Consider the following 12,803-nt stretch of genomic DNA (forward strand, 5'->3'; position numbering starts at 1 on the left):
TTATTAACAATTCTCTATTTATTAAAAAGGGTCTTAACAGCTTTACAACCACAGCGCAGATGCGGCCCTGGAGACGGCAAGGCCAGCCTGGCGGCCCTCCCCCACATCAACGCCGAGCTCACACGTTTGGCTGTGCCCCTTGCAGGCGGCAGAGGTACGGGGTGGGTGGCACCACTCTCGAGATTCACAGACGTGAACAGGCCCACCTGATTGGCAGGGCAGTAAATCGTCCTATGCAGCGGTTCTCTTTAAAAACAATTACGATACAGCAGAGTTCAAGTCCAGGAGTAGAAATGTACAGTAACTGAGGACAAAGGTTGGTGGCCTCGCCCAGGGCCTGCCAGGACAGACCCTGTGTGAGCTCTGCCTGGATTCCGTCACCTGGGCAGCAGCCAGCTGGGGAGTCACAGGCCGGAGTCAGGAGTTCCACAACTGAGCACACGGGCCTTTTTTGGTCAACAGGTGGGCGGCAACTCTACCCCCAGCCCCGCCTGGGGCCCTGGGAATCCAGCACACATGGTACATGCGGATGAGAACCCAGGGGGCAGGCAGAGCCCGGGGTGTTGCCAGAGCATCAGAGCTTGTTGGTACCTCCCTAACGCTGCAGGGCAGGCTTTCTCCAGGCCGAGCTGAGATGCTGCTGGCATCCCTCTGTCACACCCCTGCCCCAAGGCCCAGTCAGAGGCAGAGAATATTGGCTAAGGGTATTCTGGTTCAAAGTGGGTGGGCTTTTCTTCCACCTGTAACACGACAAGGAACGCAGAGCCGCAGGGGCAGCAGCGGCTGGTGACGCCGCCCCAGCGCCTGGCCGGCCACTCCTGGCACCAGGTAAGCTAAGGCACAGCACGGGCCCCCGCAGGGGCAACCGTGCACTGCTTGCAAGAAAGGAAACTGCGTTCACGTCATCTGTATTCTCAACCTGCTCAGAACAGTATGTGCATTTTTCATAAAGTTTCCCTGAATGGTCTTATGAGTGTCAAAAAAGTTTTCTTTCCCAATATAAAACAGGAAAATTACACACATAGTAAAAATATTGGAGGAGTATTTCTTCATAGAGAGCCTCGGGCTGGCTCGAGGCGGAGGCAGAGGAGGAGGAGCTGGGGCCGTCATTTGCTGTGCAAAGTCCAGCTCCCGGCCACCTCCTCACCCGGCTGCAACTCGCCCGGCCTCTGGACATGGCAGTGGGCCAAGTGCAAACTCCGAGGGTGGCTTTGAAGCATCCAGGTTCGGGGGAGGGAGGGGCTGTGAGGACCGCCCGCCCCACACGGGTTCAGTAAGCACCTTCCGGGCTGGCCCACCGACCGACCCCCACCAGGGGCTACGGTGGGCGGTGGGCTGGGACACACAGAACCATCTTGAAAATAAAGCAGAAATGATGAACCATGCTTATTAAATAAAGCTGCAACGGGAGGACCACGATCCTACGTGGGAACGGAGGCGGTGGGGGGAGCCTTTTCCCAAACTCACGACTTCAACACCAGACTGAGGAATCACACCGAGAAGACAAACCAGCGCGACCACGGGGAGGCCCGGCTGAGGCCCAGCGCACAACCGCCTAGGTGTCCACAACCAGGGTTCTACGTCTGCTTACCCCTGACCTACGGCTCTACAACCAGATGGACGCCCTGGCCCGAGCACCAGAGCCCCTGGCAGAGCAGCCGGTGCTCACGGCCCCCATCTGCGCGCGCGCGGACCCGGCCAGCAGGCGCCGGCGAGGGAGTCTCGCGGGGAGGGCGAGGGCCGCTCACTGGAGGATGAAGCCCGGCTGGTGCGGAGGCAGCCGGGGCGGGGGTCTCTGGGGCAGCGCCGGCGGGTACGGTGGCAACACAAACTGCTGCAGGGAGAAGCCCTGTTGTGCGGGGAGGCCCCCGCGCGGGGGCAGCGGTGGACACTGCGCCACTGGGTGCAGGGGGCCCTGTCCTGAGCCCAGGGCGGCGGCGAACGGCGCGGCTAAGCGTCCCGCAGGCACCGGGGGCGGTGGGGGAGGGATGCGCCGAGGCACCGCAGAGGGGGGCCCGCTGGCCTCTGGGGAGGGGTAGGGCAGGGGGGCAGCGGGCACCGGCTCGGGCACCCTGGGGGGCAGCGGGGCCGGCGGCGGGGCCTGGGGAAGTCTCTGCCCCTTCAGCACCATCTCCTGGAGCTTCTCGATTTTAACCCTTCGCATGTGGGCCAGTTTCCGCTTGCTCTGATAGACATCGATGAAGGAGTCCAGGGGAAGCTCTCCATCGAGAAACTTCTCTGCCATGTTCTGAAGGAGCAGGAGAAACCCGGTTTACGGGGCAGGTCAGCCGTGAGGGAAGGAAGCGCCCTTCACCCCGCAGGGCACCGGGGGAGGCAGGGCCAGCTTCCTCCCAACACGCATCCCTTCCCTGTCCCCGGCCGCTGCTCGCTGCAGACCCCGCTGGCGCCCCACCCGGGCCGAGTGAGCGGGAAGACAGGTGGGCTGGTCCCACCTGCCGGACAGGTGGCGGGCCCTGGGGAGAGCCCGCCTTAAGGTGAGGGGCCCGAGCTGCTAAGCCCCCGGCCAGAGACCAGCGTTTCCTTCCCTCCACTGGCTGCGCCCTGACAGCCCCACACAGTCGGCAGGACAGAAACCTGCTCGCGCCCACGAGGGCCGCCCCGCCCGACGGTTCCTCAGAGCGCTCGGCCTAGTCCGGCGAGGCTACAACTGCATAACTTTGGACCCTGACTCATTTCCTTATCGCTCAGCGAGGCTCAAGCCTCGGGTGCTCAGCTGGCCGTGCCCACAGGCTGTGCCCGGCCAGCTGACGCAGACAGATGGTAACTCAGCCAGCGGCACCCACGGGACGGGCGCCGATTCAGTGTAGCGTGCACCCCTCACCTGAGGACCAGACCGCCCCCGCTGCTCCCCTGGCCCCCAGGCTGGCGCTCTCCCCAGCCCACCGGCTGGGCCGCCCTCTCCGCGCAGCCGGCATGCCTGGCCCTGGGGGAGCTGGGCCCAGGCCCGGGTAACTGCCCTGGGGCGTCCCGCTGGGCTGGCTGGATTTACCTCCGTGTCCTCCTCGATCTTGGCCCCTTCCGCCTGCAGAAGCGCTAACAGGGTCTCCAAGGAAGCGCTGCTGGACTGTTTATCTGGAAGAAGCAGGAGGCACGATCGGGTGAGGGGCACCGGCACACCCTCAGAAACCACCATGATCCCCGGCCCCTCAGGACGACACGCTCCCCCAGTCTCCTCCCCACTTCCCTTTCGAAGAAAGAGTGTACTTTCGCTGGATAGGCGACAGGAGAGTCACACCTACTGAGCTGACTTTCCAGGAAGCTGACAGGAAAGGCCGTAACGCAGCCAGTGTCACCCGCCTGCCTCACAACGCAGCGGCAATTACTGAGCATGTGACCTAACCTTGCAACCTAACCCTGCAGTCACCCCATAATTTATTTCCTTTGGAGTTCTGAGTGATAATTTACATACATACATAAAGTATACACATCTTAAGCGTACCACCTGAATTTTTACACACACAAACCCAACCACCATGACCCAGACTGGGATACAGAATGTTTGCACAGGCTCCCAGGCCCACTCCCAGAGGTGCTGACCTTCACTACCCAAGAGTTCTGCCTGGTTCTGAACTTCACACAAGTGGACTCACACAGTATGTGCTCTGTGCTGGCCTCTTTCACTCAATACCATGTCTCTGAGACCATCCGTGTTGCTGCACGAATCGGCAGTTCATTTCTTTCAGCGCTTTGTGGCACTGAAAGTTGTGTAAGTGTCACGACTTACCCATCATTCTGTGGACGGACACTTAGACTGTCTGCAAGTTTGGCTCCCACAGAGCAAGCTATAACGAACGTTCTCGCGTGCATCTTTCGATAGACACGAGTGAACACTCGCTTCTGCGGGGGAGACACCCAGCAGGGGAACTGCTGAATCACAGGGCATGCCTACTTTTCACTGTAGCAGGTGCTAACAAACAGCTTCTCCAATTCTCACTCCTCCCGGCAATGGAAGAACCGCACATCCCCACCAGCACGGGTGTTGCCCGTCTTTTCACCTTTACTCATTCTGGTCGGGCATGTTACAGTGCATTTCTACTGCAGTTATACGGATACAGGGATCATGGTATCGGACGTCACTGTACACTTCACTGAAGGGGGTGATTTCTTAACCTTCTCTCTCCTTTTTTTTTTGGGGGGGCTGTGCCCCTCGGCTTGTGAGATCTTAGTTCTCTGATCAGGGATTGAACCCAGGGCCACGGCAGTGAAAGCACTGAGTCCTAACCACTGGACCACCAGGGAACTCCCCTTTTAACCTTCTCTTAATCTCAGAGTTTCCTTGAAAGCTACCCCCAATGCACTGAGGCTTCAACAATAGTCAATGCTTGCGTCACTTCATAATGGCTCCAAAGTAAAGTGTGACATTAAAATAAAGTATTCCAGGGATGAATATTTTTCAACATTAACTGTGAGGGCCTAACTTCAAGGATAAAACATTAGTTGTATATCATAATTCAGAAAATTGCCTTTTTTCTATACTGTTTGGAAAAGGTAGGGTCTTGTTTAAAAAGTAGTCAAGTCTCTTTTTCTAAATTACTGACACAATCCTATATATAAACTATTTTTTCACAGCAGTAATGACTGTCTTAATCTGAAATTGTTCCATAATAACATTTCTTTCCTGGTTAGTGCAACAGCTTGAAAATGCACCCTTGCCTCAGCTCTTTATTCTTGAAAGATCACCCTGAAAGAGTTACCTAATTTGGTCTTTTTTATCTGATAGGCTTCAAAGAGCACCTGGAGTTCCTGGTATTTTTGGGTCAAACGTGCTTTCAGAGAGTCCAGCTGGGGCTGGTAGAGAAGGTTTCCTTCTGCCAGGCTCCGGTTGCTGGCCAGCGTCATTTCTTTGTTAAGCTGAACATTCTGCGTCTGCAAAGACCATACAGGGTGATGAGAACCAGCGTGTGAGCCCCGAGCCCCACCCCCGGGGCCACCGCAGCAGCTTCCGTTTGGCTGGGCAGCTGCCCCCATCCCGACGCCAGCCCCGATTTCTAGTTTGGACGCTGTTCCCGTTCTTAAAGAGCGAGACCACTTCCTCTCCTCCAGGCCTGCAGGACGGGCTTTGTCCCAGGACCTGCTGAAGCTTTCACCCCAGGAGCTGCGCTGTGACCGGAATTCCTTACCACTGCCATTGTGCTCTTAGGAGCGGACGGCTCTAAAGATTTGGAGCTAGAGTTTTCCAAAACGAGTTGCTGCTGTTCCAGAGAAGTGAAAGAATCACTTTTTAACAGAGGAGGGCCAGTTGGCATGGTGTCAATTCAGGCTTAGTCATCAGGCTTTGAGATCAAACACGAAAGCCCGAGACCCTGGGAAGGAATCCACTCAGGGGCCCTGTTCTACTCTGCCCCTACGCCCGACACCGGCTCTTCACGTCTGAGCAGAGGCTTGAGTCTCCCCAGCTCCTGACCGCTGACCCAAAGCTGGGGGCGGGGATTTATCTGCCCGACAGGGGTCCTGCGCTTCCGGGGGGTGGCAGGTCACGAGTGGGTGGAGAAGCCCGCCTGGACCTCAGGGGTGAGAGGGGTTAATGCGAGGTCTGAGAAAAGGTGAGGAAGTCCTAATGAAACGTAACCAGAAGTACATTTGAATAAAAAAGCAAAAATACCAACGTGTCTTACTTCTGGCTCAGTCCCCTTTCCACTTGCTGGTGAGGGGCTCCTCCACGGCCTGCAGCCGCCTCGCTTTCTGGACTTGAAGTCTTATTTGCCCCCGTTTCTCTCCGAAGCTCTCTGTCAGCCCCACACCAGCAATCCTGTCCTCCCCTTGATATTTTCTACACCCCACTCCACCCAGGCTATTTTCGCTGCTACTTCCTTCCTCTTGCTCGTCTGACTGTAGATTGCTGGTCTTGCTGCCTCCACGTCAACCCCTCCCCCTCCAGCCATACCCTTTGGTGCTAGTGCACAATTCCCAGCACGTGCACACACACACACACACACACACACACACTCTCACACGTGTGAGAACAAAGAAAGAGCCATGGATGCAGGTCTCTAGCAGGAGGCCCTGCACCGAGTGGGGGGCTCCTCTCCTCAGCAGACACGTAATCTGCTTCTCTCGCATGGACCACGGGGCAGCGCCCTCAAGATTAGGCTCAGGGTAAAGCAGAATTTAAGTTAAAATAGAATATGAAGCCTCTAGCTCAACACTATAAAACTAGTACAGTAGAAATACTCTCCTCTCTTGCTGCTGCTTTCAGCCAGCAAGGACTATGGGGGCTGGAAAGCCCTGGTTTAATCGGGTTCCTGGTCCTGCAGACTTTGGAGGGGTCCTGGGGGGCTCCCAGCACCACCCCAACCCCTACCCACAGCAGCTCAGCCTCCAGGTACACTGCATGCAGAGGTCCTGCAGAAGGGTCTTCCCTTCGATTAAGCCATTTAAAAGAACAAACCAACCAGCCATTGTACAGCCACCCTGGAAACAGCTCGGCAATCTCTTTTAAAACAAAACAGGTAACTACCGTACCATCCAGAAATCGTACACTTGGGCATTTATTCCAGAGAAATGAAAATTTATGTTCACACAGAAACCTGCACATGAATGTTCAGAACGCCCTTCTCTGTAAGCAAAAACTTGAAGCCACCCAGGTGTCCAGCAGGTGAACGGCTTAATGCAGTACTACACCCACACCACGAGCAGAGCGCAGACCTAAGAAAGAATGAGCTGCTGAGACACGTGCAGCTTGGACGAAGATCCAGGGGACAAGGCTAAGCGAAAGAAACAAACCCGCCCAGAGGGTCACAGACTCCAAGATTCTGTGTATACAACATTCTTGAAAGGACAAAACTACAGAAACGGAGATGGATTCGTGGTTGGGGGGAGGGAAGTGGCTGTAAGAGGCAAGAAGACGGCTCCTCGTGGCCACGGTGCCCTGCTCTGACCATATCGGTGTCAAAATCCTGGCTTGGGAGTGGACTAGAATTTTGCAAGATGTTGTCAGTGGGGGAACCCGGGTGAAGGCTACACAGGATCTCTGTGTTATTTCTTACAGCTGCATGTGAATCTACAATTATCTCAAAATTTAAACTTTAATTATAAATAAATAAAACAGACTGTTGATGAGATCTTTTGCTCCCACTGGTCTCATCTGATGGGCGGGAAGGGGCAGGTATTCAAGGCCACTGTCAGGACCCACCGCCCCGTGCACGCCATCATTCTGACTCAATCAGTTCTGTGTTCAATAAACACTTCCCGAGCAACTGTTATTTGCCAGGCCCTGAGTGAGGCCCAGAGAAGTGAGAGGAACAGGCACCCTCCTATTCTCCAACTGAGAATCAGCGAAAATGGAACCGAACTCGTCAGGCCCTGATCCCTGAGCCCTGGGGTGACCTGGCCCTCGCTCGCCCCGTCCCAGCAGTTCTGAGGACCAGCCAAGCTCTCCCCAGCAGGCCCCCGGCCCCGCCTCACTGCCCGGCCCCAGCTGAGCGCCGTGTCCGCAGAGGCCTCCCTGGCTGTCGTCGCTAAGCCAGCAGCCGCCCTCTGTCACAGCACCTGTTTCCTTCCTGCCACCAACGGCAACCAGTGAGCACTACGTCTGTGCGCCCGCTCACTCTTACCCCCTCTGGGCGTCCTGTCATCTGTGGTGTGCCAAACAGCCAGCACACAGCAGCCACTCAGCAAGGATCTGCTGAATCAATCAGAGACCCTCTCATCCCCTAAAAAGCCAGTCACTTGAGGCCAGATCTGGCAAACAAGGTGGGTAACAAAATGCAGAGTCAAAAAGAAAAAAACCATGAGCTGTGCTTGTCAAGCAACAAATGCCCCAAATCCTTTATGCAACAGACGGGCTCCCGTAATAGAGGAACCCTTGGGGACTGCGGTGGAGGGTCTCACTCGTCCTGGATCTAAGGGCCATCCGATCAGGAGTTTCCCCAAGTCTTCAGCGCAGGCAGACCACAAGCACAGGGCTCCCGAGGGGCCACTGGAAAGGCATCGCGTGAGGGAAGTGCACCGTCCTAGCACCGCCAAGTGCCAGCCTACTGCAGGGGTTCTCAGCGTCAGCTGAACTACCTGAAGGCAAGGGGGCGTTGACAAGTTCCCCAGGCCCAGACCAGCCCCAGATGAGCCCAGTTCTCTAGGAGGGGACCCAGGCCTAGAGAGTGTCTTCAAAGCCCCCAGGTGATCCCTGCCTCACAGTTCCACCCTAAAATATATCTACGAATAAAGCTTATTCTCCTGGGGTCCAAGGCAGGTCAGAATCACTTCTCCTACAACATGTCATGCACAGAATGCAGAGGCAAAACAAAATTCCAACCGATGGAGACGACCGTTATGCTGGCTGTACTCTTTCTATCCCCGGGTACTCAGATGTTTTTACAAGACTATCAGGAAATTCTCAGTGGCCACCCAGGGCACACCCGCACCCTCTCCAGGTGGACAGTGGAGACAGTGGTGGCGGGAGCGGTGGCCAGGGCGTAGGCTGAAGTGGGGAAAAGCCTCTTTCTTAAGCCTCTGATAAAGCTCTTCCAGCACAAGCATCAGCGCCCAAACACGCCTTTGATATTGCATTAGAGAAAGACCTTCCTCCCCAACGTTCCTTTTCATCATCCCAGCTGAGGAAAACTGGGAGGAAGCAGCCAGCCTTGTTCTATCGCTTGCAAAGGACTCGGGGCACCATGCCCACCACACTCAGCAAGGCTTAAGTGGCAGCCACGCTGGGTGACGCGCAGTCTGACTCTCCACCCCGCGTCCTACTGATCCGAGGACTCGCGCGAGAGGAGGCCTCGTGCGGAGCCATACACCCTGAAATTGAAAACTGGGTCCCAGCCTCTTGATGGTTTCTCATGATTCTTTTTCTTAACCATAGAGAAATCTTTTCAGGAAATAATCTCTCTGTGGTAATGAAACATTTTTATAAATGTACTCAGTTTCACTTCAGTTTCCTTTTCTGTTCAAAATCAAAGAAAACTGAGATGTGTGATAGCAGCATTTACAATAAGATCCACTTATACAGTGATTTCTGCCCATCTGTCCATCCGTGAGCAGGGCAGTCTGAAAGGACGGTCACCCAAAGCTAACAGCGACCTCTCAATGGCGTGACTTTTTTTTTTTTTTTACTTTCCTCTTTCTACTTGTGTATAGTGTTTGAATCATTTATAATAAGCATATATAAATTTATAGAAAATAATTATGTTTTAATTAAAAAAGAAAAAACCTGTTAGGTATTAGTAGAACCAGAAGGGCAGAGGCTCTAGGGAGATAAGCTGCCTTTGTTTAAAACAAACAAAAAACCAAGGTCTTTTACATATACTTGTCCAGGCAGAGTGGAGATATTGTTCTCTCCTGGGAGGCTTACATCACTATATGACATTCTCACAGAATGTACATTCTACCTCAAATGCACAGGTCATTATTTATTTGGGTTGGGGGAGTGTGGTAGAAAATAAAGTTGGTGAGGAGGAAAACAGACAAACCCCCCTCTGCATGACACATGCAGTAGTTACAACTGAGAGGCACTCGGGGCCAGGACGGGGGCCTGCCTGCGCCCCACTGTCCAGAGCTGGGTCAAGGTTTGAGTCTGTAGTGGATGTTTTCCAAACCAGATGCTTCCACAATGTGAAGTTCCGATTTAAGCTGGCCTGTCTGCCCCTTCAACTATAATTATAACTGTGCCTTCCTATAAACACTACAATGGGCAAATCTGCCTACGTTTCCAAGCTAAATCTTTTATGGAAAAATACTCAGAGTAGTCCCTTATTCCCCCTTTACACTATAATATAATCCTTATCATAACAAAGTAAATGACATTATTGAATTATGTTAGTAAATTTCAACAAAATAGATGGAAATTCTTGATCGTACTGAAGTCCCTTAAATGCTCAAAACCCAGTTAAGGACACAGAATCTGGGCTGGGGAACTAAGAATAAAAACACAGGTTTGGGGGACGTCCCTGGCGGTCCAGTGGTTAAGACTCTGCACTTCCACTGCAGGGGGCACAGGTTCGATCCCAGGTCGGGGAACTAGATCCCCGCATGCCACGAGGTGCAGCCCAAAAACAAAAAACAAAACAAACAAAAAAACACAGGTTTGCCCTCTCACCTACTGCCATGCTCAGAGGCCTAGTATTTGTACAAAGTCAAGGATCCCATTTTATTTAACAAGTAAACATTCCGTCTGGCAGATAAAACACTCCTCACCAACAACTCTGCTCACACTGCTCCCCGGCCTATATATAACGCCCCTCCTCAAACCCCCTGCCCTGGCTGTGGCTCTGGGCCTTTTTCGACTCCGAGAGCCGCACGCAAAGCTACACACGCTCTCGCTGCCTGATCGCCGGGTGCTCTCCGAGGCACAACTCACACATCGCTCGATCCATCCCTGCAAGTGTTCGGCTCGAAGCTGAACTGCACCAGCCCTGAGGGGTCTACACCCACCATCTCCTTGTAAAGAACACCTTTACTAAACGTCCCTCGACTCCCCCAAGCTGAGCGCCCCCTGTCGTGCCAGAGACCCAACTGATATAACTGAACTGGCTTTCCTTCAGCACACAGTGACATCTGAGCTCTTTTTTGTGGCCTCACAGAGCACACCCCTGGTTTTACTCTGTATTGTAGTTCATGGTGCTTGTCTGTTCATCTGTTTATTCATTCATCCAAACAAGGATTTTCTGAGGCGCTGTTACGCACTGACCCTGGGCAGGGCCGGCGATGGACACAGGGGTGAACGAGGCAGGCCGGACCCTGCCCTCGCGGAGTGCCCCTCGACTGAAGGCAAATTAAACAAAGTCACACCAACAGCTATCACGGTATCACAATGGCATTTTAACTCTCCTGCGAGTGACGGGTGCTTGTAGTGGACTGAATGGTGGCTCCCCAAAAGAAATGTCCACATTCTAATCCCTGGAACCTGGGAATGTGACCTTATTTGGGGAAAGACTCTTTGCAGATGTAATTAAGTTAAAGAAGACAAAGATCATCCTAGATTACCTGGGTCGTCCTAAATCCAATGGCCAGTGGATTTATACAAGACACACAGAGGAGAACACAGAGAGAGGAGAAGGTCATGTGAAGACAGAGGCAGGGAATGGAGTGATACGGCCACAAGCCAAGGAGGCCAGCAACACCAGAAGCTGGAAGAGGCAAGGGACGGATTCTCTCCTAGAGTCTCTGGAGGGAGCATGCATGGACACCCCTGATTTAGGACTTCTGGTCTCCCGGATTGTGAGAGAATAAATTTGTCTTGTTTTAAGCCACCAAGTTCTGTAATGTGTTATGGCATCCAGAGGACTAATCCAGGGCTGGAATCTTCCATCTCTCCTTGAGATCCCCTCTCCATCCTGCTCTGTGCCCCAGGGGCCAACTGGCTGATCCACATCCACCACCGAGGCCCCTTGCCTTCTGGTTCTAGCTGGATTCAGCGATGGGGACTGAGGGTGGGACGAGAGTGAAATGAGGAGGGGGTTCTCTGGGTCCCCTCCCTCTGGGGTCGCTGTAGGTGACCAAACCCCCCACCCCAATCAAAAGCAGCCCCCTCTCTCGTTCTCCACACCCAGCTCCATCCCTCAGGCCTGGGGCTGAGAAGTGCACACCTGTGGCCAGTCCTGCACCAGTCCTGGGGGCATCTACACCCACCTTCCCCAAGCTGAGCGCCGTGTCTCGCCAAAGGCCTGACTGACAGAACTGGAATGGCTTTCCCCATGAAATACAACGGCGTCTGAGCTCACACTCACCCTTCTGATGAGAACCTCAGGCCCCTTAAGAGGAAAACTGAGCCCTGTTCACTCCCCGACACCCAGAACCCAGCACAGTACCCAGGCCAACACATGCCTACTGCTAAATATGTGTTCAACTCAATCTGGAGGACTCTTGATTGCTGGGCCTCAGGCCACTACCTGTCAGTTGTTAAAACCTTGCTAAGCTGTTCTGAAGATTAGCTTCTTTGAATGTTTATAATAAATTTTTAAACAGTAACATCATAGATTAATGCTCGTTATTACAACCAACCAGGTGAAACTATCTGCACCCCTACTTCACCACAGGAGTGATCACAGTTTGGAAGCAAAGCATAAAGGGAAAAAAATAAGATTATGACAGTGATTGCTCTAAAGCAAAACTACCCATTACTGCGTAGACATCAGACATGCAACACATATGTGGAGAATCATTAGCGGTGGGTCAGCGTCACACAATCCCTTCTCTTGAGCTGAAATTCTGCCCTCTTGGAAAGCCTACGAGAATGTGGGAGTAATGTTTATGATTGTGATGGCCTGGAACCCACAATACTTTACACATCTTTTTTTTTTTTTTTTAAGACACTCAATGAACTCCAGTACCTAGACTATGTATGGCTCAACATGCTCCAACACAGCGGCTTGCGCGTTTCATTCATTCATTCAAAAAATACTTAAGAAGCACCATTACACGCCAGGCTCTGGGAGGGCAGCAACCAGAACACAGTCTGTCCTCCTGAGCCTAAGTCTCCGCGCCAAGACCGCCACGGAGATGGGCGGGGCTCAGCTCCCACGGCCTAACGCCAGAGGGCGCCGTTCACCCTGTACTGCAGCCTGTAGCCCTGACTGCATTTGCTCTTCAAAGAAAAGGCTCAGGGGAGGAGAACAGACACATGTATATGTACGGCTGAGTCGCTCTGCTGTACACCTGAAACTATCAACATTGTTAATCGGCTATACTCCAATATAAAATAAAAAGTTTAAAAAAGAAAGGTTCAGGGGAGAAAAAGGGGGAAAAAAAATCAAACAGATGCGAACTTAAAGATTTAAGTAAGACAAGTTACTGGTGGTGACGTGACAGCTTCACTCTCGCCAGCACCTGACACAGTTCAACAG

At 53.3% G+C, this 12,803-nt stretch overlaps 1 protein-coding gene across 2 annotated transcripts in view; it reads right to left on the reverse strand.

The window, feature by feature from the left end:
* VPS37B (VPS37B subunit of ESCRT-I) overlaps positions 1 to 12,803 on the reverse strand; it is a 26,871-nt gene continuing 14,068 nt past the window's right edge. Inside the window, exons 1-4 of one of the 2 annotated variants that reach the window (XM_082356012.1) lie at positions 5,637 to 12,234; positions 4,716 to 4,887; positions 3,011 to 3,093; positions 1 to 2,248 (exon numbers count right to left, since the gene is read on the reverse strand). In XM_082356012.1, coding sequence (XP_082212138.1) covers positions 1,745 to 2,248; positions 3,011 to 3,093; positions 4,716 to 4,860 — 732 coding nt within the window. In that variant the 5' untranslated portion in view covers positions 4,861 to 4,887; positions 5,637 to 12,234 and the 3' untranslated portion in view covers positions 1 to 1,744. Of the gene's footprint in view, positions 2,249 to 3,010; positions 3,094 to 4,715; positions 4,888 to 5,636; positions 12,235 to 12,803 lie in introns of those variants that run through there. The other variant, XM_082356011.1, reaches the window with a different exon arrangement.

Source organism: Balaenoptera borealis, assembly GCF_965194805.1.
Source record: "Balaenoptera borealis genome assembly, chromosome: 14".
Taxonomy (NCBI): domain Eukaryota; kingdom Metazoa; phylum Chordata; class Mammalia; order Artiodactyla; family Balaenopteridae; genus Balaenoptera; species Balaenoptera borealis.